Source organism: Phyllostomus hastatus, unplaced genomic scaffold (genome assembly GCF_019186645.2).
Source record: "Phyllostomus hastatus isolate PE091 unplaced genomic scaffold, TTU_PhHast_1.1 phas_scaffold_129, whole genome shotgun sequence".
NCBI lineage: Eukaryota > Metazoa > Chordata > Mammalia > Chiroptera > Phyllostomidae > Phyllostomus > Phyllostomus hastatus.
Genome location: NW_025334009.1, coordinates 26,794,307 through 26,821,574, shown reverse-complemented (window position 1 = coordinate 26,821,574; position 27,268 = coordinate 26,794,307). Strand labels below are relative to the sequence as shown.

At 43.1% G+C, this 27,268-nt stretch overlaps 1 protein-coding gene across 1 annotated transcript in view; it reads right to left on the bottom strand.

The window, feature by feature from the left end:
- Nucleotides 1–27,268, bottom strand: part of RFTN1 (raftlin, lipid raft linker 1) — a 186,468-nt gene that overhangs the window by 90,031 nt on the left and 69,169 nt on the right. Inside the window, exon 3 of the mRNA XM_045856862.1 lies at nucleotides 19,970–20,156. Coding sequence (XP_045712818.1) covers nucleotides 19,970–20,156 — 187 coding nt within the window. The remainder of the gene's footprint in view (nucleotides 1–19,969; nucleotides 20,157–27,268) is intronic.

Below are 27,268 nucleotides of genomic sequence, written 5' to 3'. Positions count from 1 at the left end.
ATATTAAAGGGGCTTTGGTTTTCCCCAGGTGTGCAACTGTGATTGGGTGAGCAAACAGCAAGGGCATATTCTGATTTTATTATTCCTCCTAACATATCTTTTCAGGAGTAGAGACTCAGGCACATACTTTCGAAATATAAAAGAATAAACTGATTCCAAACTGCTCAAACTGGGATAAACTAATTCCAAAAGAATAAGCCAATTCTGCGCTCCACTCTTCTTGCCTTGAAAACTTCATCAAAGACTAGGTTCCTGTTCTCATTTTCCCCCTATGTTTTTTATCCCACCCCCTCCAAACAAAAGGCATACTAAGAGGAACTAAGGCAGAAGATTCCAGACTTTCGAAAGGGAAGACTTGGCCATGACATACCATCAGATGTTTTGTGTGGGGTCCCAAACCACAAGGAGAGGCGTGGGAGGCAGAGAGGTCTAAGATGGGAAATCCCAGCTGCTCTGTCACACCGAGACTCACATCGGACTCCAGGAGGTTATTTATAAATACCCACTGGGATTTTAAAAGACTGGGTTGAAAAACAGTGATCATTTTAAGTAAGTCAAGACTGGATTTACTTGGTTAAACACCCATCCAATGAATGGAGGGAAGAGTCTGTGTTTAAGCAACTCACACCCAGACTTGTGAGAGATCTCCATTAGTACAGGATGTAACAATGACCTTCTTTGCTTCTGGAACGAGAATTCTATAGGAAGAAAGATAGCCCTGGGGCACCCTGTCAGATAACTATCTCGGTTACAACTGAACTGAAAGAGGTATAAAACAGCAACAAAAATCAGCATTGTTGTAAGTTTTCTAGATGAAACATGAAAAATCGTATCTCAGTCTCTGGTCTCTTGAAAAAGCAAATCCGATGCACATTGGAGCAATAGATGAGCAACCAACAAGTCTCCCGTTGCCTTTAGGAATTACCTCCACTGTTTGAAATGAAGGGATAGTAACACCAAAGAGTGTGTGAGGGGAGAGGAGGTGGCAAAGACTTCGAAATCCTCTCAGAAGAGCTGCTGGCTGCCCAAGCCTTTGAAGTCAGCGCCCTTGTGAGGGTGCTGGGCCAGTGCTGGGTGGAGGGCACAGTCACACAGAACCCTCCCCCTGCCACAAACCCTGTGAAAAACAGCATCAAACACAAGCAAAGGACTGCCTGCAGGGCTGCTAGAAGGAGTTTCTGGGCTCCTCGGCACTATAGGGGTAAGGGCGGTTATTGTGGCGAACCCACCCTGAGGGGACCCCCAGTGATCCCCACTTCCTAGAGTTCAAGCCTTTGTACAATTCTTCCCACTGAGAGGGGGAAGGTCCTGAGACTTGCTTCCAATCAACAGAACGCAACAAAGGGGATGGGATGTCACTCCCAGGGTTACATTATGCTGTGAGCCTGGAGCTAGAGACTCCCCTTGCTGGCCTCGAAGAACCTGCCATGTTGTGAGAGGGTATGTGGCAAGGAGCTATGGGTAGCCCCTGGACAACAGTCAGCAAGAAACAGGAGTCTGGCCCTGGCTGGTGTGGCTCAGTGGACTGAGCGCAGGCCTATGAATCAAAGGTTGTTGGTTCGATTCCCAGTCAGGGCACATGCCTGGGTTGTGGGCCAGGTCCCAGGTAGGGGGTGCGCAAGAGGTAACCACACACTGATGTTTCTCTCCCTCTCTTTCTCCCTCCCTTCCCCTCTCTCTAAAAATAAAAAAAATAAAATCTATTTTAAAAAAAGGAAAGAAAAAGAAACAGGAGCCTCGGTCCTGCAACTGCAAGAAAATGAATTCCACCAACCACCCGAGGGAGCAGGGAAGCAGAGCTTTCCCCAGTCCAGCCTCTGAGTGAGACCCCAGGCCAAGCCAATGCCTGGAATGCAGCCCGAGAGACCTGACGCAGAGCACCCAGAGACATGACAGAAACTTTGGGATGATAACTGTATGCTGTTTTGAGCCACTGAGTTTGTGGACATTTGTTACACAGCCCAGAAAATGAATAATAGTTGCTGAGGAGGAAAACAAGACAGCTTCCTGCTCAGAACAGGCCTCCCCTCCCGCAGGCGGCCAGGTGCAGGCCCAGAACCAGACGATCCAGCCGGGCCCTGAGGATAAGGATCCACCTCAGAACAGTGTGGCCCCTTGAAGAATAAAATCATCTTCACACTGCTGGGTCATTTCTTAGGAAGAGCCAAGGGAAAAATTAACTAAAAAGAGTTCTGACTCATCTCATATCTTGGGGCCCTCACTTGTACGCAGCTTGGGAGAGTCGAGAGGGGTTTACTTCCAGCCGTTCCAGAGGGACTTTCTGAAAGGAAGAGGGAATAGAAGGATGTCACTGAGCAGACGCACAATGTCCTGGAAGCCAAGCATGAGTAAGACGAAATGAGTTCAATGCTTCGAGTAGCAGCTTTCAACTGGTGTGCCATGGCCCACTGGGGTGCCGCAAGGATTCTTAAAGCATGCAGTACCTGACTATTTAGTCAGGGGCACTGACCTCTTTTCCCTTAGACTGTCAAATAAAAAAATGACAACAGCCAACACAACAGCAGCCATCCAGTGTGAATGAACCAAAATTATGCCTGTTTTTCTTGGTCAGCTCAGCAAAAGATGTATTTTTGGGGGTGTGCTGTAGAATTTTATTTATTTAATTTTTTTACTGCATGTTTTTCATTACCATTTATCCCCTTTGTAAATCACTACCCCCCTCCCCCATTTTAGTAATTAGTTTATGTGTGCCATGATTTGGGAAAGGTTGAGCACTGCTGGCCTAGAGAGCAGAAACATTGTGCTAACAAAGCCCAGAACACACTAGTCCTGGCTGCTCAGGACACTGGAGAAGCAGCCAGGACCTCAGAGCCCATCAAATTTTAAAAAGCCATCATAACATGACGATGAATGCAGTGTGGTGCCCTGTTTTGCATCCAGAAGCTGAAAGAGAAGATTAATAGAAAAACTGATGAAATGCAAATAAAACCCACTATTTAGTTAATAGTGATGAACCAATGTCAGTTTCTTAGTTTTGACAAATGTACCATGGCAATGTAAAATATTAATGATGGGGAAACTCAGTGAAGGGTGTATGGAAATTCTCTATAATTCCTTTGTAACTTTTCTGTTGAATCTAAAATGATCCCCAAACAGAATTCAGTTTTTCAAAATGAAAGAAGAAAAGCCATAATATACTGGGGAGATTTGTGCATTTGTTTGTTTTTATTTTTATTCATTTTTTTAGAGACAGACAGGAGAGGGGGGAGAGAGAGAGAAACATCGACTTGCTGTTCCACCATCCACGCACTCACTGGGTGACTCTTGCCTGTGCCCCGACCGGGGTTGGAACCGGCCACCCTGGCACCTCAGGACCACGCTCCAACCAACTGAGCTACCTAGCTGGGCTGTGTTTGTTCTGATTCTACAGCACAGGTGGCAAACACAAGGCCCATGGGCCGAATCCAGCCCTCCACCTTGTTTTATCCAGCTCGGCACCTTGTTTCTACCTGGCGGCAGTGCTGAGCTCCTCTCCCCTAGTTAAGGAGTAGTTATATTTATACAGTCCTGAAATTACATTCAACCCTTTCAAAGCAACTGCAAGGCTGATGTGGCCCCCGGTGAAAATTAATTTGACACCCCTGGTCTATAGTATTTCTTCTCTGAGTCAGTATTTCTAGTTTTAAACTAACCTACACCCCTGTGTGACTATAATTCTCATATGTGACCTCTCAAATCACATGAGGTCAAGGACTGAAATAACTGGGTCTGGGGGAGAAAAGAGTAACCTCCTTTGATGCACCCCAACACTAGGCACTGGCACAATCCAGCAAGCAATCCCTGTGTTCTGTGAACCAGACAGGGCTTCCCACAGAGCAGGCATTCTTGCCCTGGCTGCACCAGCCTTGGGATCCCATGGGGAGGTCTCACAAATTCTGCTTTAATTGGTGTAAAGTACATCCAGGGCAAAGGGTCTTTGGAAACTCCCCCGTGATTCTAATGTGCCATCAGAGTGAAGAGTCATTGCCTAGGGAGGGCATGTTGTAACTGCCACTCTGATTTTCCTTGGGAGGTGACTGAACAAGTCATGAAAAGGAGAAAACCCAGTAAGAATGACTGGTCGAGACCAGTCTGCAGGCTCCTGTGCCCTCGGAGAAAGACAAACCTCCAAAGAAAGAAGCAAAGATAAAGGAAACATAAGATAGAGACTTTTTCTATGCTGCTTTTGGTTGGAAAAACTAAAAGATATTTCCAACTTATTTTCACTTTTTTTTACAAAACACTTACTGCTTTAACCATTTCTATGGGTGGAATTCCAGGTCATTAAGTAGATTCACAATGTCGTGCAACCATCACCACTATCCACTTCCAGAACTTTGTCATCACCCCAAACAGTCCTTGCTTGTTTGACACCTTACAGAATGGGACTTGGGCCAAAATGCGAGTAAGTAGAAAATTGAAATAAGTGCTTGTCAAACAAACCTGTAAAAGCAGAGTGAGATACCGAGCATGTGTGCACACACCTTTCCTAAGGGTAGGGTAGGAGAGCAAAGAGCCCACGTGCTAAAGCGCCTCAGAGGGCAGCACACCTGGCCACAGATGTCAGCGTTAAGACCGTAACAAAGACCACCTGCTCAGTGTCACACTGACCTGATTACTCATATGCGAACATCAACGGTAATGAGAACTGTGTGCAAACCCAGAGCTGTACTGGAGATCCCCGCTCATTACACCCCTCACTTGTGCCAAGAGTCATGCGGTCCCTCCCCGGGAAGCTGGTCCTAAGGTCAACTGAGGGAAGCAAACCTAAAGGCCCACGAACAGTGAGTGGAAGAAGATAGTTTTTGACCAGAACACATAACCTAAACACTTTGTTCTCAGTAAAAGATACAGGACCGACTGGTCTTCGTGTGCACACAGGAATATGCTCTCTCCTGTTTCCCCTCAAACGCAGTCAGTGTCAGGCGCCCTCTCACTTTCCCATCTCTGACAGCAGGGTGGCTGCAGAGAAACCTGCCTCCTCTGCAAGGAAAGTCACAGGGCAGGAGTGATGTGCACTGTCAAGTGCCAAGTCACTGTGACATTGGGGAGACAAGGAGAACAGTGCAAACCACAGCAAACTGGGCAGTGTACATCTCAGCCTGTACCAGGAATTCCAGGCCAGGGTTGCCAAATCTTCTTAATGTTTTTTAAAGGGAGTCATTAAATTATGTGGGTGGTTTTTTAAAGGATTTTATTTATTTTTAGACAGAGGGGAAAGGAGGGAGAAAGAGAGGGAGAGAAACATCAATATGTGGTTGCCTCTCACGTGTCCCCTACTGGGGACCTGGCCACAACCTAGGCACATGCCCTGACTGGGAATTGAACCAGTGACCCTTTGGTTCGAAGGCCTGTATTCAATCCACTGAGCCACACCAGCCAGGGCTAAAGTCATTAAATTGTGTTTTAATGTCAGCCATCACTGTCAAATTTTGGCTCCAAACAATGTTATGTAGGCCAACATGTTTGAGACTGCATCTGACCTCTGAGCCCTCGGTCTCCAGCCTCTGGGTTACACACCCAAAGCTACCATAGCAGTCAGAGAAGGCTGAATGTCAGGGGAGAGGTAAAAGCGAACAGATAGTATCTACTTGTGTCATAATCAGAATAATTAACCTTTAAACCCAACCCAGAAATTTCATTCCCTGCGGTGACTCAGCAGATTCTTTCCCCTGGTGCTCTCCCACGATCCAACCAGACCCTGGCCGGGACATTCCCACAGCCCGGTCTGCAGTCACAGTGGCCGGTCATAGCCACTTAGTAAGCCAAGAACATGTCTGCAGACAAAGATTGCAATGCTTAGGAGCACTTTAATATTTAAAATTATTGCAGGCAAAAAGGTTGAACCTCAAATTATTTTGACAAAAGCCAAGTTGAACACCCATTTTGGTCTCATGGTAGATGTGAGATCAGGCTCCTAAAAAACAAATGCCTGTGGAAAAACTATTATAAACTATGTTTTTAAATAATAAACATTGGAGAGAAACATCATAACATTACTTTCAAATAATAAACATGTAATAGATATCACTTCAACTCACACAGCACTTAGACAGCTTCAAAAACCATGAGTTTAAACATCTTCTTTTTCCCAGGATGCTAAGCATAGTTTGAACTTGAGTTATTAACAGAATAGAGAGAGAATGTGCAGATATCAATAAGACTATTTTTGTTTCATTTAGGAGTAATCAGAAAAAAAATAGTAACAAACACAGATTTAGATAACTAGGCTCTTCTCCAACTAAAAAAAAATATTGCCAAATTACAGAAACAAATTCTCTATCTCTGGGAAACAGGAAGAAATGTTAAGATATTCCCCCAAGGCAACCCCAGGCTCAAGTATAATGATCAGAATGGCTTTCTTTTTTACTTAAGGGGGGCTGTCAGGGAGGGAGAATTATCTACAGATCTGAAAAAGATCTGTCGATAAAAGAAAAAGAAGCCTTCTCTGGTTTCACTAGCTTGTGTAAAACCAACAACAACAAAAATATCTATTTATTCATCTATTCATCACCTTCTTGATCACTGAGCACATATAAGGCATTGAGTTAGAGTCTCCTCTTTAGAAACTTGTAGTCTAAGGAAAGATAATTGCTATATAAACAAAAGTGCTAGGAGAGTTCAGTTATTTCCATTGTCAGGGACCAGAGAAATTTAAAAAAAAAATAAGGAGCCTATAAGCGCAGTTTCAGAAGCTGTGTGGAAATTAGTGATGGGACAATGGATCAAAGGACATTGCAGGCGCCAAGAACAAAAATTAGTCAGGATCTAGATGTAGCATGGGTTAGACGCTGGAAATAAGCAGGTCAGTTTGGTGAAAGACCCGTGAAGGTGCAGGTTGCTTATTATACAGTTCAGCTGCATTAGTAAACATCAGCCTAGTGACTGTATGGGTGAATTCATTGTTAGGATGAATCTGAGATTGTGGTTGTGCAGTAGCTAGAGCAGAAAAGTAAGAAACGAGGTTAGAAAGAAAGGATGGGTGGGTGTTGCTACCGGATGGGACTGGACTTCATTTTGAGGTAAAGGGAAGTCATGGATAGTCTGAGATAAAGAAGAGACTAAAGTAGAGATTTCAGTAAGATTAAAGCGGCACTATATATGATGTAGGAAGAGGGAAAGCATATTTTAGGAGAGCAGAAACAAGAGCTAAGATTTCTGTAAAGGGAGAGGATGAATGAGAGAGAGATTTTAGGTATTTCTTCTTTCTGCAGTTGGTGGTGGTTGGGATGCAGAGGGAGAAAGGGGAATAAACAGCTGCCTCCCAAAGATGCTCTCAGAACAACAGGGAGATGGTTTCAGGGAATTTTTATGACCTCTTCTTTGCAAAATGAACCAAAAAAAAATCTACCAAATCTACCAAAAAAAAATGAGGCTGCTGCAGTCAAAAGTTACCCCCAATAATGAAGCTTAGAAAATACTTAAAGAAAACATAGTCAAGAAAACAAATCTTAGTAAACCTTTAAATAAAGCACCTAACTATACAGTACATCAGGAGAGTTCTGAAGTAGGAAGTAGAAGATTAACCCATTGAGGGGTTCACTGCCCTTTCTTCTGATTTCCCTTCCTCATTCATCAACAGGCATTCACTAGGTCTGTTGAGAAGGGTTTGGTATTAACTGGGAACATTCTGGAAAGTATGGGGAAAGATGTGCAAATGACACCCTAACCACACACTCTCTTAGGGAGCAGAGCATTGCCAAATGGGTGCAAGTCACCACGGGCATCTAACTACACCGTACCAACTGTTCTTTATTCTAGAGAAATCTTGCCACATCCTGTCTTGCTGTTTACAGCTAGGACCGGCTCCCCGAGAGATAAAACTTCAGTGACTGCAGAGCACAATGAGTTTGCCATGAGCCTTAAAAGGCAAGAGGAAAACAAACCAGCTTTATCCCAGTGTCCCTGTACAATGTACCTGGGAAAGGTTCAACCCTCACCAATCTGAACTCCCGAAAAGAGAACAACTATAAGGAACGAGACTTGGGTCAAGATCTTGCTTTCTCTGGAATCCTGTGAGGCCCCTCATTTACTTTGAAAGATATGGAAAGAACTAATATTAGTATTTGTACATAAATCATATTTTATCACAAACATAACACTGAATAAAAGCAGGTCTGCCTGATGTGTTTTTGATTCAGAAAAGTCACGAAAATAACAGTGAGAGCTCCACACAGGAACTCTCTTCACAAGACTCTCTCAGGGGCCACGTCCAGTTGAGTGACAGGAAGCCTCTTCTCCTATCTGTGTTTAATGCACGTGTCCTAACTGATGTCTGCTTACCCTTTCCTTCTTCTCTAGATCCTCCCACCTACACCCTTCAGTTGAGTCAGAGGATGGAAATGTTCTGCATCTGCACAGCCCATTATAGCGGCCACCACCTGCATGTTGCTGCTGAACACCCAAAATGTGGCGAGAGCAGCTCAGGTACTGGATTTTTACTTTTGTTTAATTTTAATTAATTTACATTTAAATAGCTACATGTGGCAAGTAGCAACCTAATAGAACAGGACAGCTATAATTCTGTTTTAAACTTTAATGTCCACACAGACGTCACCTGAGATCTTGTGAAAATGAAGATTCTGATTTAGCAGGTCTGGGGGACCTGGGAATCTGCATTTCTAGGGCGCTCCCTGAGGGCGCCTGCTGGTACATGAAGTGTACTTTGAGTAGCAGGACTCTACCTGCCTCAGGAACTGTCAGTGTGACCAAGAAACTTCGTGGATCAGTGGTCTCCAAATTCTTTGATCACACACCCCATCAGTAGAAACCAAGTATTACTGTACCAGCATTTTCCACGTTATAACACAATACATATGAAACAGAAGTTCTAAAAGATCATAGAGATGAAGTAAGTGATATTTAAAAAGTATAATCTCAGTAACTCCATATTATTAATAACTAGTATTTCAAGGCATCATATACACTTGAAGTAAGACCCACTGTTAACAAGAGTGGAAATAAGTCCACATTTCAAAATGTCTTCTTGATGAGTCCAAGGTTCTTTGGTTATCTGTCTGATCTGAATAGGGAGGCATTGATTTTTTTTTTAGCTCTCACTAATAAAGCCCTTATGAACAGCTGGAGATGGGTCAGTGTGGCAATTTTCAGTGTGTGTGAGAGAGAGAGGAGTGGATTTTACATTTATAGTACTGGTGTTCTCCTCAATCTGCAATCACTTTACAGAAAAATTTTATGTCATTTGTATATTTCATGAGAGTTCATTTAGTTAAAGCTACAAAAGAATATCCTGCAAATCCACTTCACCGAGTTCGGATTCAAAGTGTTCCTCTGAACTCAGCCTCCCCCAGGACCCCTCCTGCTCCATGTGGACAGGTGAGCTCGGACATCTGCACCCAGGCAGGCACCGCCTTCAGACTGAATGTTACATGCTAGTGTCTAACTGAATGTTACATATCAGTGACGTACAGTTCCTCTCCTAGTTTTCAGTACAGGTAGAAACCTCAATTCTCCTTCAACAAGGGTAGGTCCACCTCACTTTGACAACTGGTGTAAATAGTATATAGAATTTTCAGTATGACCACAAAGCTCTGTAATAAAAACTTACCTCCAACAATAATATTGAATTCTATACTCTTGAAAACACATGGTTGAAATTAAATTAGTATGCAGATAAAGTTGCAATTTTAATAGAGTTTACTGGGAACTGAAGAAAATCACTTCAGACTTTATACGGAAAAACTAATGTGCAAAAGTAGCCAAGATCTAGGAAAAAAAGACTAGTGCCCTGTAATATACACTACAGACTTACTGCAATCAAAATAGCATGGTATTAGCACAAAAATCAGTAAACAAATAAAGGAACAATAAAGAATAAGGAATAGATTAAGGCAGGAGTCCCCAACCTCTGGGCCTGGGACCAGTATTGGTGCGGGCCTGTCAGGAACCAGTTTGCACAGCAGGGGGTGAGCTTGAATGCAATGCGTTTGAATCATCCTGAAACCATCCCCCTACCTCCATCTGGGAAAAAATTGCCTTCCAGGAAACCAGTCCCAGGAGCCAAAACAGTTGGGGACCACTGGTAGGGTGTGTATATATATATATATGTAAATCCAACTATAATAAAGGTGGCATTTCAATCAAGGGCACTTAGATTAATGTAATAAATGGAAGAAAATAAAGTTAGACCCCCTCAACCTCACGTCTCAACTCTACCCCCATGGTTCTCAAGTGGGGACAGTTCTGCCTGTCGGGAGACACTGGCTAATGTCTGGAGACATTTCTGATTGTCACAAATGCAGAGGCGGGGAGGAGGGATGTTTGCTTGGCCTCTAGTGAGTAAAGGCCAGGGATGCTGTTAAGTAAGTATCCTACAATGCACAGACAACCCCCCACACAACGACTTATCCAGCCCCAAATGTCAAATGTGAAAAACTATGTCAGCTGCGAAATCCTACTCTAACTCGCAGCCTAATGGTTAAGAAAGTAAAGAGGAACAGTACTAGAAGTAGACAGATCCTGATGTGAATCCTGGCTCCTCCACTCATCAAAAGTGTGAGTCTGGACAGGTCATCACTCTGAGGCTCGTTTTCTTTCTCACAGCTTTTAGGAGTAAAGATAATGTACATCATGAAGTAGTGAGCAAGAACTCTCATTAGCCACAGCAATAAGTCAAGGGTAGCAATTCTGACTATTACCATAACTGATAAATCATATTAGGAAGTGCCTGCCAACATATCAATGTTCTTTACAAGAAAAGTGGGCTTTTTGTTTCTAGTTAAGATCCAGGCCACTACTCAGAGTTTGGGGGTCTTAACCTATAGAAGTTTGAAAATGAAAATTTCAACGAGTTTGAGAATAAAAGTTTTAACAAGTCGGGTATGTTTGTAAGTCTTCCTAGAGCCAGGGCTTGTGCTCATCTCATTATCTCTGACAAAGGCTACAACCTCAGGACACACAAGACAAAGACACCTAATAAACACATTTTGATTTTGTCTTTAGGGAACAGAAGGAAAATGACGCACTAATGGCCTTAGAAGCATCATTTGCACAGAATCAGTCTAGTGCAAAAACTGACAAGACTCAGCCAACCTGCTGAATAGAGCCGTCTGTTCTGAATAATTTGCAGTGGCAGCCCTATGTTCTGAAACCAGTTTGGCCTATGGTCCCACAGGCTACCATAGGGACCGGGGATGCTGAAAAGCCCAGAGGATTCTGGGAATTCTCTGGGGACCCTTCTAGCTCCTGGGACCCTGAGCTGAAACATGGAGTATTTCTGAGCCATGAGTCTCAAGAGGGAACGTAAGCCACATACCCACCACACAGTCTCACTCACCCCTCCCCCACACTTCAGTACTGAGAAGTCATTAATCACTTTTTCAGTCTAATTTTCCTGGGATATAGAATGGAATGTCCCCACATAAGGGAAGATAATGGTACCTTTCAGCCTACAAAACAGTGTAAGTCTGAACCTCTGATGAATGCCTAATAATGTTTTCGACAAATATTAACAGAAACAACCATCATGAGGATGCAGAATAAGGTATAACACTTAACACGTAAGGAATGAAGCAAAAGCGCTCTCAGACCCTCAGAAAACAGGTGTTGTATGAATGCAAGTCACTAATTTGGTGTGTAAAGTCTTTGTGGCCATTTTAAGTTCCAACTAGAAGTTGATGAATAGGAAGCAAATGAAATGACGTACTCCACTAAATCCTATTTACGGCATTTACCTCTTTGTGAAATGGTTCTATATTTCAACCACTTAAAAATTATAGAAAATAGCTAGATTATAGAGATAATCATTGTATCAAAAACTCAAGACATTGAAACCACTAATAATGTACTTATATGGATCCAAAAGTTATTTCATTCCTAGCTGAAAATATAAAAATTCAAGTAGTACTAGTCTTTTCTAGGACCTGCCACGTGGAAACACCCATTACATCTTTCTGGGCTCGAAAAACACGCACAACCCAAGTTGCCTCTGACTGACAAAGACAAGACAGAAAAGACTTTGCCAGAATATTTAAAGTAAGACGGTCTGAGTTCCTAACTTTAACATGGGACAGCTGTGTCAACAGAAACACCCAACACTGTAGTAAAGCTGTTTACAACCAAATTACCTACGTTGTGTGCATAAGGACCTCAAAATAGTACGTGTCCCTAGAGTCCACCTGCAATGCCACGGAAACGAATCTTCCTAGAGAGTCCACTTCTGTGTAAAGGTAGTATGCATGGGAGGAAGGGGCTTCTATCTATTTTACGATAAAACAAATACAGACATTTCACAGCACCGTAGCACTTGCATACGTTTTAAGATCAATAGGAAATTTCAAAGAAACTCTGGGCCATGTTTCTGCGTTCGGTTGGGGACCCTGCTCACTGTTCTCTGCCACTCCGAGCTACTTCTGGGGAAAGACTGGCATCACTAGTTTGCTAATGCTCTCTCTGAGGAACCAAAATAAATAAATAAACAATCAAACATGGGGAAAGACGCAGGCAATCAAGGACAGGCTGGGGCTGGGGAGGAATAAGGTTTCAGGCAAACGATACATGACTCTCCTTCTCTGAACCGGGGATAAAGGCCGCTGCCACCACCTTGGAGAAAGAGAATAACAATAACCAGGCAAGCTGTTTAGGGGTGTGGGTTGAAAAAAAAACAACCTCTCTTTCCCCAAGAGAATGTGGCTTTACGCTGGCATATTACATTGGAAAGTGCAAACACAATAATTAACAGTGAATCCTGAAACTCCAACACACCAGAAAAGAGTGTCACTCCATGTGAGATGGGAAAATAGGAGGAATACATTAAGGTAGTCTTTGGTGAGGCTGGACAGCTCTGCATGTGTGTGCGTGTGTGCACGCGTTGGGGGCAGGGAGGGTGGCGGCCCAGAGAGCTAATCAAGTTCTCCAAACCCTAGGGAAGCTTGAGAAAACTGAGGATGATACCTCCAGCGAGGAGGGACAGTTGCCAGAAAAGAGTGGGGTCCTTCCTATATATAAATCCAAAATAAAGACCTCCATGCTAAAACAACACCTTCTCATTCCCTGCTCTGATTTAAGAAAAGAACTTAGAATCCACCTTCCTCGATTTCTGCTCCCTGGGAATTAACCAGCTGCTGCAGTTTCTCCACCGCAGTAACACATGTCAATCACTGCTAAGCCCAGCATTACTTTCCTTCCCCATGTGTGATCCCAACAATCAGCACGCTCCAGGGCTGAGCCCAGCCTTGCGTCTGAGCATTTTCTAGGGCACACCCCGGTAGGCGCTGCCACCCCCTGTGTATTTCGTTTAATTATGAAACCTCTTTTCAGAAGCCCCTATAGCTCTCCCAAGAGTCAAGGTAATTGGTAGAAATTAGACATGAAGAGACACAAAAACCACTTAAAGAGGACACTTTCGACTACGAGTTTTGAAAGAATTTTCATTTTAGTTCCAATATAATTTTGTACTTTCCCTGCTTTGCCCTTTTCAAATGCCAAAGAAAATGTTCGTACTATCTTGTGGGCTATCATATAGGCGATGTAATGCATTTGTACTCCACTTAAGATCCACAAAGATTTGCTTTCCTTTAAAGGCCATCCTTTGGATGATTTTTAAAAAGAAAAAAAAGTGAAAAATAACATACTTTGAGGCAAATCACTGTTATTTGGGCAAGGAGAGGAACGTGTGTGCCTGTGTGGATATGGTCCCATCACTTGGGTCCATGCTGTATGACTATATTATCAAGACACACTTCAGGCCCTGGCCGGCTGGCTCAGTTGGTTGGGGCATCGTCCTGTACACAAAAATGCTGCAGGTCCAACCCCTGCTCAGGGCACATAACTAGGATGCGGGTTCAATCCCCAGTCGGGGCACATGAGGGAGGCAACTAATTGATGTTTCTCTTTCACATGGATGTTTCTCTCTCTCCCCCCCCTTCCTCTCTCTCTAAAATCAATAAACATATCTTGGGTAAAGATTAAAAAAAAGGTGTACTCAGGGTACTTGTAACTATGTAAACCAAAATCAGATCCACCTGACCATAATGTATGGTCTTTTAATGAATGATGGTAGCAAAATCCAGAGCACGGTTTTATTCCATTCAATGTGGAATAGAATAGTAAAATTCTATCGAGCAATAGAATTGCTAAGTAGAGCAATATCTACTTAGCACCTGGCACCTTAACACCTGGAGTAAGCAATGGGAATCCAAAGAGGAAAGGAGATTTAGCAAGGGGGAGAGGAGGTGGGCAGCCCATGAAGAAGCAAGTGCAAGAGCAGCTGAGAAGACCGATGAGTGCCTTGTGTGGAAGGGAGAACAGGTTGTGCAAAGGGCAGGAAATCAGCTCCACCAGCGCAAGTGTCAGAAATCGTCAAGGTTGCAAGATGGCAGCCAGTGGGGTGAACTGAAGATACACAACATTATTTTGGAAAAGTGAGGTAATGACTTAAAAAGGCCAGTTTTCACATAAAATCCAGATTTCTGGCTTTTCTTGAAAAAAGTACAAGATCTGGCAATACTTAGCAACAAGGGGGCAGAGGTAGGCCTTGGCCCTCCAACGTCCAGGAGTCCCCACTCAAGAAGCCTGGCCCCTCTCGGCACCTGAGTCTGCAAGCCTTGTCTTAGAATAAAGGCAGCGTCTTCAGGATTTCATATTCCTAATCCCCCAGAAGGGAAACAAGCAGTAAAGCTGAGCACTCTCTGAGATTTGCTTTCCTGGAAATAAAACAGCAAAAAGCCAGAAGAAATGTCTCTCTCTGCATCACCTGACACTGGGTGGCCAGAGCTGACTCACTCCGCAATCTGTGCTGCTCCTAGTACTCGAGAGCACAGCTTGCTGATACAGTCAGAGAACAAAAACTTCTCCGACTCCCAGCATATGGTCAATTTGGAACAGAGCAACTCAGCACAGCTCTCGGCAAGGCACTGCATCTCTAAGAATCACCGGAGGTATCTGGGATAGAAAGCAAGGACCACCACAGCCTGGGCTCAGTCAGTGACACTGAAGTGGGCTGGTCCTCAAGGGCTCACCATAGCCTCACACAGCTCAGACTTCTCTCCTGGTTCCTGAGTGCCCTGTGGACACCTCCCAGTGGACATCCTACTGACAGCAACTGCCACAAACATGATACAACCAAACCAATGCTGTCCACGCTTCTCTTGTGGTAGATGCTGTCCATGTTCCACCCAAATGCCCTCAGAGTCCCCCTCCCGGTTCTGTGTGTACCCTCGGCCTTTGCATGACTTGAGGTCATCTTTGGCTATTGGCACTGCTCCACCTGGATGTGCTACAGACCTGTTAAGTGTCTGGAGCAGCTCATGGGAAATGGCTCTCAGGTACAGGAGGGTGAAAGCCAGTTGCCCAGCCTCAAGGTGCACTCACCACTTCCCCCAGGATCAGGCTGAGGCTGACACTGAACCCTGGTACCTTCCTCCCCCTCTATCCCATGTCCTCACTCCTGATTCCTCCTGGAAGCATTTCTTTAAGGATCCTATCAGGGTCTGCTTCTGGTAAAACCCCACCAGACACATCTCCTTCCTCACATTAAATTCCTAAACGTTAAATCCAGTTTTTCCTTCTATGGGAAATCTCACATCTATCTTCCTGATCGTCTTACTACAACCTACTCTCGTCACAGATCCTCTCCCACTACAACTATCGCCACGTTTTCTCAGCTTCCATTTTCTTCCCCTCTTATGCTTTCCCTCTTAAGCTTTTGAAAACTCAGCTCCTCTAGTGGCTGTTCCTCTACAAAAAATAATATATTGCACTGGCTCCCCATGGCCTTCAGCATGAAGTTCAAACTCCTCTGCTCAGCCGTCAGAGGCCTCCTGACCCAGGCCCCGTGCTTCTCCCCATTTTCCTCTGCACCTCGTGCGCCAGTCGCCCCATATCATCCTCGGTCTGCTTTCCCAGGCCCCAGCTCCCCTAGGCCAGTCTGCCCGCCTGGGGGACCCTTCTCACCACTTGTGCCCCCATTCAAAAATCTACCCATCATTCCAGACACAGAGCAAATTAGACTTCAGAGCCTCCCCCTCTAGGGAACCTCCATTAACAAATTCCAGGTGAGAGGTGAGAACAGAGACCCACAGATCTGGCTGGACATTCACTTAATTTGCACATATATTTTACACCCCCCCCCCCCAGTAGATAAGTTTCTTGTGATCTGGCTGCTCTTTAGAATCATCTTTGCATAGCGAAGCTATAGCACATGCTTATCTTAGAAAAATCTAACTGAAAGGGAGGAACGTTTACCACTTAAAACAGTGCCAGTTATTCTCCTCAGCAGGCAGATGTGCCCCAGAATGGATGTGAGATGGGAGGCGTGGAGATCCTGTTTTCTCAATCTCAGTTCCCACACACACCTCTCTAGGTGCAAGCATCTCAGCACCCTCGGTGTGATTCTAATGAACACTCACAGTAAACCCGAACCAACTACTTCCCCAAGGGACTCATTGCTGGAAACACCAATCTGATCTAGCTGGGAAGGAAAACATGCATCAGTCAGGTAGAGATGCCATCATATTACATATCACGGGCAATTAAAGAAATTTTCAAGGGCAGTTTTGATTATATGCACTTTTCCACCTCGAAACGGGGATTCAGAATCCTACCCCTTCCATTAGCTGCAGTTCCTCTGTGTGCCCCACCTCCAGACCCTAGGCCAAAATGTGGACAGAATTCACAAATATCCTGATCCTCCATACCACCCAAGGGGTATTATTCTAGGGGACCTGAACTCATATGACTTCAACTTATTAGTGATGAAAAACACATCCCTGGCACCTCCAACTAGCTCTGTGTGTGAACAATGACAATTCAACAGCTGAAAAATTACTCAGCACAAAGCATTTTTGTACTTACGTCTACAGCCATAGAATGACCTAGAATTAAGCCCACACTCATCAAACACCATAAGTGACATTTTAATAACTGACTTCTCTTAGTCATCACGTTTTGAGATCTCTGGCAACTCATTCTAAGGAAAACTGCCCCCCAAAATGAAGGACAACTGTATTTAGAATTTGGAGTGAATGCAACAATATTGTCTGTGAAAATCACTACGTGTTCTGAAGAAAGACTAGAGAGAAGGCAGTAGACTCTCTACTTGCTTATAAAGTATCTCATTCAGCTATTCTATTCATCTGGAGTCAGTTTTCAAAGTAACTGACTTTAAATTCAACACACTTAGGATTAACGATTTATAGCTGGATGTGTGATTTGGCCTGCCATGCATCCCATAATGACATTTCAAAAGAATTTTCAAAAGAAAAGATCAGGCAATTTTTCATGAATTTAAGTGAAATTTGTCAAAATGATAGAGGGTTCAGAGGAATGTTACTGCACTGAGCTTTGGGAATGACTCATTAATAATCCAATTAAACTGTCAATGATGCTCTCAAATTACTCAAATTCCACTAGAAAACATTTCATTATAAGACAAATAAAATCCTCTCACCTCATGTGCATTATCCCTATGTTTGCCCCTAACACCAGGTCCAAATTAAAAGCTACTTCCTCCGGAAACATTTCTTTAGTTTCCTTTCCAGCAGGAAGTAACTTCTCCTTTTCCCACACTCCCATGGCCTGGAGTGCACTGTCTTATTTTCTTAGTTAAACTATAGGTGCCTGGAAGGTAGGCTCCAGGCCCAGGCAAAACTTCCATCTGCACTCTCTATCCTCCCATAAAGTAGAGCTCCTGGTATGTCATTTATAAAGAATACAAGCTCAGTAAGTGTTTGTGAATGGATGAATGAGTGAGTGAATGAATAAATGTAAGCTTGTAGGGTTCTGTTCTTTTTCCTGGTCTTGCTGTATACCCTAAAGCCTAGTTACTTGCCAAAAACTTTACATTCACCTTTCAAACACATTAAACTTAATATCCAAGTCATCTCATGGTGATTCTTGCTAATGAACTTGATCTGGACTGACAGTAATCTAGAAAGTATCTGCACCTCTTTCAATATGGCCTATTTATGAAATATTAGGCAGGCATTAATTTCCTCTTGGACAATGAAATCATTTCATTTAATAGCATCTAAAGCTGTCAGAATTCTGGCAGGCTTTGTGAAAAATATCATAACTGTCTGTATTAAAAATTAATCACGGAAGATTTGTTTTGTTTCTACTACTTAAACTCTCTACAGAAAAGGTTCTATTGTGGGGTTTTTTGATTGTTTAATTTTAATAGTATGGAATATTTTCTCCACGATGCAAAAACATGGTTACTGCATTTCCTAGGAGACAGAGTGCCTGTGCTTTAAAATGACACTGCATAATGAATGCCTGCTTTCCCACTATCACCAGCTGCTCCTCCCACACGCTACTAACAGGAAATGAAAGTGGTGTAAATTCTCTTGGTCATTTTTGCAATAAGAATGGCATATTGCCATTCTCATCACCACCCTTAGTAAATTACCAAGCTTTTGCAACTTCTGAAAAAAAAACAAGGTGGGGGAGTGCAGTTTCAAAGAAGACCCACCCGAAGTTATCCAAGGAATTTCCTTCTTGTATCTGTTCATCCAGGAGTTAGAATCTTCATTAAGGTCATCCAGGCCGGTAATCTGGGCACTCTGGTCTTGAGCGAACTTAAATGCAAGGAGAATGCCACCTTCTCTTTCTTGAAAACCTGCCTGCACACCTATCTCTCATCCTTCTTAATATGTTGACCCATTTTCCTCTTCTAGAAAGGAGGCTCATTAATGACCTAGACAAATACCTCCAAGTCTGGATCTTAGCTTCCTCACTTTTAAAATGGAAACAAAAATCATATCCATTTCGTGGGCTGATTATGAGGATAATGACACTGATAAGGCCTAGCATACAGTAAGTGCTCAATGAATGTGACCTCTAGTCATCATGTATGTCTCATTGTGTCAGTGGAACCTGAAACCACTTCCAAACAACTTCCTCTTGGGATTGACCCAGATAGTGATCCACAGCCCATCAACATAAAGAAACAAATACGTCAGAAAGGTAGATGTTAAGGAAAAAGTTTCATTCTACAAATACCGTGGTGAATCCGCACATGAGCAAAGGCTCATGCTATCTTTCACTTCAGACTCTAGTGCATGTCAACTCGGACTCAGAGCCCCAGAGCTCGGTCAGCCATGAAGAAATGAAGAACTCAGCTTGCCAGGAAGAAGGAGCCCAGGTAGTCAGTCACACGGCCTCCTGCCTCTAGCTGTCCCTCCTGGGCTCAAAAGCCCAGGGTTTGTTGTCTACCTGGCAAAGCAACTTGTAAAAAGAGAGAAAAGCAAGGAGTCATGCTGCACTCTCCCTGTTTTTAAAATATGGCCCATGTTGTCATCCTCCCATGATAGAAGGTCAAAGGACAGATCTATTTTCCTCTGCCAGACTTTGTTTCAATTCTTATTTTTACAGCAGCAGCAAAAACATACCGTATTTTCTATCCCACCTTCCCTGTTTAAAAATTATTTAAGACCATTATTTATAGCTCCTTTTGAGATACCAACATTAGTCTCTCTTTTCCTTATTAGACCCAATAAAAATACAGTAAGAGTAAGTAAGCATTCCATTGAGCAAGCTATCCTGAAAAACACCCTCGAAACCTAGAAAATCAAAATCAAGACCAAATCAATTATAGCACTAGATTCAGGTGGATTTTGGTTTTCCTCCAAAGTGGGTAGCAGAACTTACGGTAGGGTCAAAATGGTCAAGTATTTCTAGAGTTTGGGGAAAGACATTAAGTTTGTACGTAGCTTTTTAAAAAATGAGTGTGTTGTGTAGCCATGCATTTCTGGCTGTAGTATTATACTTTAATTGGCTGTGTCATTCTGCAAGTGCACCTCTTCAGAAGAGACATTCTTCCAGCTGAGTTTAATCCATTAAGTTAAAGGGGGAAAGGGTGTAAGAGGGGATGCTCTACTCATGCAGTCAGGCGTGGACAGGACACAAGGAGACTTCTCTGGCTGTCCATCTTAACGTCTTACCTGTCAGAGGGCAGAGGCCCTGACAATATACATTGGCCACCTCCTGGTGCCAACCTCAGAGGCCTTACCTGTCGGTTTTCTTGATCAGGATGGCCCTGAAGATGTGCTCAAGGGGTGTCTTCTCCTGCTTGTGGGTTGGTTGCACAAAAGGGTGCAGGGCCACCAGCAGGAAGCCCTGCTGGTACAGGTCCAGGAGCTGGGCGGGCAGGTCTCGCAGGGAGGCCAGCCTCACTGCTGAGGACCGCGGGAGCTCGGCTGGAGTGGAGAGAGGAAAGGTCCATCAGACACACACCAGAACCGCCTGCCTTACCCCACCCCACCCCAGTCCGTCTGCCCTGGCCCTTCCAGAGAGCCTGTCGGTCACCCCTTGGTAAAACGAGTTCGTTCCTGTCTTCACTACTGTCTTCAAAGAGAACTTCTAAGCAGCTGGCTATTTTCCAGCTCATCCAGAGACATTGGCAATTGGTAAGCCTAGAGTCAATTTTCTAAGAGTTATACTGAAAAACCCATTTCTACTCCCTCAAAAAAATAAAAAGAAAGAAAAGAAGAGGAAGGAGGAGATGACAAGAACTGTGAGGAAATATAAAATTGCCGGGTGGCAAAAGCAGCAGTAACAAGCTCAAAAGACAAACTGGAAAATAATTTCCGTGATATTTATAACAAAATGGTGGTTTTCTTGATTTGCAAAGAAACCACTCCCCTCCAAAAAGCAAAGAAAAATGGGCAAAATATATGAATAGGCAATTGACTAAAAAAATCATAAAAATCGAATCACTATTTGAAAAGATACCCAAATTAACTAAACATTAGAACCACATGTGCCAAAACAAATATTTTTCACTTACTGAATTATTTTACATTTTTTGAATTGAAAAAATTTAAGAAACCAAACAAAATTCAACATTCAAAAGGCACAAGCATATATACAGTGAAAACTGTATCCCAGCCTTAGCCCCTGCCTCCCAGGCCTTTTCCCTTCAGGCAATCAGTATTGTCCATTTTCTTACACACATGTTGACAATGACTGAATTCACACACAAAGTCAAGAAGTCTACATTATCTCCCTCCCTTTTTACACAATTGGTAGCATAACATTAATGCACTTGGTTTTTAATCACTTTTATCAACTACCAGCACAGCTTTCTTAGAGTCCATTCAACAATAGTAAAGAGAACTCTTCCTTGTTCTTTTTACAGATGCACAGTGTATCACAGTACGATGTACCAGAATTTATTCATACTTTTGCTTTTATAACTAATGCCACAATGAAAACTATCGCTCATATAATACCTCTGAAAAGCAAATTCCTCGGTGTGGAATTGCTGAGGGTTGCTCAGATAAATCTACCTCTCATCAGTGATACACAATCACTGGCTAATCTCACAGTGAGGTGTCGATTTATAGTTCTCTTATTATGTAATTTGTGTTTCCAATTGAATATTTCACGTTTAAATGCTACCTGTGTTCTTTTCTGTTAATTGTTCATAATCTTTGCCTAGTTTCTACTGGTTTATAGGCCTTTTCTCTTGGTGTGTAAAACCTCTTTATATATTAGGAAATATAGTTCTTATTTGTGATACCAGTTGCAAATATCTTTCCTCGATTTGTTGTCTTTTAACTTTGCAGAAGGTGGGGTTTTGCTATGAAGAATTTTCTATGAAGTTGAATTTATCAATCTTGTCTTCAATGGCTTCTGAGTTTCATGTCAGAGCAGAAAGAACTAGAATTATAAGATAATTCTCCTGTGATATCTTGTAGTGCGTATTTCCTTTTTTACGTATAAATTTTTGATCCATTTGGAATGTATGCAATATGAATTAAAATATTTCCCCCAAGGTTTACACATTTTTCCTCATTAATTTGAGATGTCATCTTTATCACATAGTACATCCCTGAATATATTTAAGTTTATGGCTATGATCCATTCATCCATTTTAACAATTTTAGTTTCATATTATGCTTTAATATCTGCTTAAGCTATTTCCTGACTCTTCTTATCTTCCTGTTTACTTTCTGAATATTCCTGTCTATTCTTACTTGTTTTTTCAAATACTTTTTAAAATCAGCTCACCAAATTCCCCCTCCAATAACAATCTTGTTGATATTTTTATTGGATCATGTTCACATTATAGCTTAATGGAAGAAGAATGAATATTTTCATCAGGCTTTGAGTACCCATCCAAGAACATGGCATAATTTTTGTTTATTCAAGACTTCTTTGGGGTTCCTCAGGTGCATATTGAAGTTTTCTTCACATGAATATTAAACAATTATTCCTGGTTGTTTTGTATTTCATTGTTATTGGAATACAGATTTTTTCCTTTTCACTTGTGTGCTATCCACTGTGGGCAAGGATCCTAAGGAAACAGGCAAACAGGCATGCTGATCTCGGGGAACCTTTCTGGACAGTGATGCCCTCAAAGCTAAAAGGGCACATAGCCTTTGTCTGACCACCCCACTACTAGGCATCACACCGACGACAGCTGGACTAATAAAATGTTTCTGAAGATACTATCAACAAAGATATTCACCACAGGGTGGTTCATGCAGCAAAAGCCTGGAACCAGAGAGCTCTTCATTGGAGGGCTGGGTAAACTCTGGGACATCCCAGCGATGAATCAGTCCTATGGCCCATTTAGGAAGATTAAGGTAAGTCTGTTATTTGTTGATGGAAATGTGCCCAAGATAAACTACTAACTTAGGAAGCAAGGCATCTAACAGTATTATCATATGATACTCTTAGAAGGATAGACATAAATATATTTTTTTTCTGGAAAAAAGCAGAGAAACACTGGAGAGAGGGATTGGAGTAGAGAAGGGAAGATGGAAAGGTGGTTTTTGTTTTATCTTGTACTTACAATACTATTTTCATCAACAGGGATCATTCAGGTGGAAGAATCATGAGACATTTTAATTTTCTCCTTTATAGGTAAAAACAATATTACTTAAAATTTTTAATGTACTTTAAAAAATAATGTCATTTTAAAACAAACTCAAAAACAAGAGCGAGAAGTACTTAGGAATACTACTTAACATCAGACGCTGTAGCTCTCATTCCCATACATCATGCAAGAAATGTACGGGAAAACAAAATCTATAGCAATGATTCACTAACTCAAGTGTCCAGCATCCCAGAGAGACCTCCATCAATAACAGTGACAAAGACTGGCCAGGAAAGCAGAAAAGTCTGCACTCTTTCCCTTGAAGGATACATTCTAGATAAAAACCTAGAAGTCAGTCTGGAAAAGGATGCTGAGCTGCCTCATGATTCCCATGCACAGAAACCCATCAGGTAAAAGGGTCCCCCCATCTTGAACCCCATGTTTTAGAGCAGGTGTCTACCAAGGGTGCTCCTCAGGCCACAGCACGGGAGAATGCGTTAGACATGGAGACTCCTGCGCCCCACCCCAGACCTACTGCTCCGGAATCCAAGCCCTCCGAGTCTTCCCAAGCCCTCCAAGAGAGTCTGAGGCTGAGCACTGCTCTCCAGAGGGTTCTGCTTCGGCCCTCCTCCAGCCACTCTCCTCTCCATGAGCAAGGAACAGGGGACCTAAGGGCACCTGTCCACCTGTGAGCCACACCCCCACTTCTCACAGCCACACCCTTGGAATTCCCCTCCCTGACAGCCCTGGGCCCACTGGGGGAGCCTGTGCAGACCTCTTCCCCAGCCTGTGGCCAGGTGGACGTTGTCCCCTTTGTGTGCGTCCTGAGGCCCGAGGTGGGACAGAGACTAGGCTGAGGTAAGTGAGGAGACACTTGCCAGAGCTGCGAAATTTAGGGGCATCAAAAGCTCACAAACCACAATTAGTAAATATTTCATGCAATATGTCAAAAAGTTAAAATGAATGCACAAAGTCCATAATAAGCAAAACACTGAAAGTTGTAATTTTGACATTGGACAAGAGATAGGATCAGTATGGGTTTCTGCTTCCCTCTCAAGCTCCAGCATGGCTCCGAATGGCACCGTTGCTGATCTCGTCTATTGAAACACACTGCCTCAGTGGCCTCGCCCTGGAGCTGGCCCAGGCCCCGCATCTCCTCCAGGCCTGTCCCAGGGCCTGCAAATGACAAGAGCAGGTCTGAGTGCAGGCTGTGCCCAGGGAACCAGGGCTGGGTTTCCTCTGCTGTCAAGAGATTACAAAGCAACTCAAACAAAAGGGCATGATTGCGTGTGGCATGGATGTTTCATTGGAAAAAAAGAATGAACTCTTGGTAGAGGTGTAAACCTTTCTAGTAGGGTAATTTCACGGTCATGACCAGACCTAAAAATACTACACAGCACTAAGATCCCTCTTTTTTTTTTTAAAGATTTATTTATTTTTTAGAGAGGGAAGGGAGGGAGAGAGAGAGAGAGAGAGAAACATCAATGTGCGGTTGCTGGGGGCTGTGGCTTGCAAGCCTGGCATGTGCCCTGGCTGGGAATCGAACCTGCGACACTTTGGTTCGCAGCCCACACTCAATCCACTGAGGATCCCTCTTTTTTTTTTTTTTTATAAAACTAGACTGAAAGAGCCTCTGTGAGTCCTCAAATCTGAGACGTCAAACCCAGCTGGTCTCTATAGTTCAATATTTTGTAAATGTTCTGCATAGTTTAAATCCTTACTGCTGTAATAAAATGAAGCTTTACTAAGTTGTTAATCATTTATATACGTTTCCTCTTACTCATCACAGTATAATAAAAAATAAAAGGAGTCAATGTGTTGAGGAAACTTGGGACTTTAGTATCAGCTACATTCCTCACTGGCATTAATCTGGGGCTCGTGAGCACTTGGTTTCCTCGTATAAAACGGAGATAATGACATGAGCCTATATTCCATCACAGAGTGGTTGTGAGAATCAAATGCAATGATGGGTGTGCGACTGATAAAACTCAAAGCTACTCCAGGCAGTGGTGCTGGCAGTGGCCAAAGGGGAGCTGGCCGGGGGTGGGGGAGGACCGGTCAGCTGTGGGAGATGACAGCACAACACTGAGGCCATTAAATCCTTCCCACCCACCTCCACACCCCTCACCCTCCACACTCCAAACCAGGGCACTGGAAATCGCAGTCAGTCAACCATTTTATAGTTAAATGCTCCCTAAATAAAACAATACCTTCTACCTTTTAATCTTAAAATCTAAAGATACATCTCCCATCAAAACTGAGCAGTTTAAGGCTTTAATTTTTGGTATGCATACTGTCAAAGTAAGTTTAGACTCAAGGTTTAAAAAAATTGAATCTCAATAATCTTATTGCAATAAAAAAATGAGCAAAAACATGATTAAAGGCCTTGATTTCATGATGCTATTTGAATGTTAACCTTAAAAAAAACCTAGTTCTTACATGACCAACCCCCCAAAGATTATTACTAAAAAAATAAACGAAGGGATGACGTATTTGTTTGGACGGACATGCCAATTATAAATTCTTGGTCTGTTTCTCACCCCACCCACCAGAGTTACCTCTCCATTATTTTTGTTTTGTAATATTTGCCTGATTTCATTTATAAATTATGTAACCTTGGGCAAGTCATATAATTCCCACTTGAAAGGAGCTTCCAACTTTAAAATGCAATGATTTTGTTATTTTAAGTTCAACACTAAGACACGAACTTCTAAGTTAAAAGTGGCCCTGGAAAAACATAATAAATGTTTTCAATGTGACCTGAAAGAGTTGCCCCAAACCAGAGCGGAAATGGGAGCGTGGAACAGCCCCATGTGTGAACAGGTGCAGACAGGGAAAGAGAAAACAAGAAATGAGCTGTTGCCAGGATGGATGATAAAAATCTCTGCTGTCCAAGAGTCCCAACCTTCCGCCTATCCCAGGCAGGAGAAGAGATTCTGCCTGCTGTGACTGTCCCCAGAAGTGCAGGGGGCTGTCCAGGGGAGTCCCAGGAAAGAGATGTTTGTGGGATGGGGAGAGAGAAGTGTCTGTGGGTTTCCGTCTTCCTAGCAGACAGCTAAAAGGAAAATGTTGGGAGTTATTTGAAGTTACTCTGGCTTCCTGAGCTTTCACTAGGACCCCACTCCAGGACTGAACCACAGAAGTCACCCCATCGTAAGTTAAAGTTTCTAATTATAATTCTTCGTATGCTGAAGATGGGGGACACTGACAAGGTCGTCTTGGCTGGCGTTACTTCCCTGTCTGAGGAAACACCACTGTTAGGGCTCGGTGTCTACTTGAAGATCATACTGGTCTCTCCACCGTCCAGACCACCATGTTCCACAGTCTTCACCCACAGTGGTCAGGCTACAAGCCCAGGGTCCAGGCTGGACACCCCTGTGCTCCCACGCAGGGGGCCCTCTCTTCGTCCTAGACAGGAACTTCATGCTACTGCTGTGCGAAGCCCAGTTCTCCAGCTGGCTTCTCCCACCAGCCTTATCTCATGAACTAGGAGAGAGTCTGGTGCAGATCTCAAAGCCAGAACAGGGGTTTCCAGGGGCCAGGTGGATAAGGAAGTACAATAAACACCAAAGCCCCACCTCACCAAGGGGGCAGCATCTTGTCCTTCCAGCCTGGTTAATGCCAATGGGCACACGTGCTCAATGGTGCCTTAATTTCTAATTCTTACCTTCAAGAAGTCAGAAATCTTGATCCTCATAGAAACTCCCCTTTAAATGTGGCAAGCAATTTCCATTTTATTTTCAACCCCATGTGGCCCAAAGCCATGACCTGGTAGGCTGCAGAGCCTGGAGGGGGCATTTGATAAGAGTGGAGAGATGGATGACCCCGCACTCTTCCTATTTCTGATCTCGGCATAGTTGAGACACAGTGTGAGCAACAGTCACGTATTGAAGAGCCTGCGATCCATTCATCACCACATCATCACAACATACAACAAAGTCTTCTCAAGAACACATCTGTAGGTATTTGACATCAGCCTCTATTTTCTAATTCCTCCCTTTTTCATACTGATGTAGAGATGAACAAAGCATTTAGAAGCACATAATATTTTGAAACCCTTGGAAATCTTTTATTTTCTGCCACTCAAAATAGTAAGGTATGCTGGAAGGTGTTTTGGGTGGCATGAGAGTCCAAAGATATTTTTGAAGTTAATGCTTTGTTTTTCTTCCAGAAAATAACTTCATATAAATAAACCATATTCCAGGAAGAGGGGGGGAAAAGGAAAAGAAAGAAAGGAATTAAAAAAGAAGGAAAACACACACATTTCTTAACACTCCTGGGATAAAGTAGATTTTGCTTTTGCTATGACAATGTTTTGTTTAGCAAAAACATTCCACAGCCCCATTTATTCCCTAGGAACAAAGCCCTTCAGACATTTGCAGAAGAGCCAAAGCAATGTCTTTGCTGCTTCGAACTTTATTAGTGGGAAAGTACCAGCCTCCAGCACCAGAAAGAAAACGCTGCACCCAGCAACAGCACAGGACA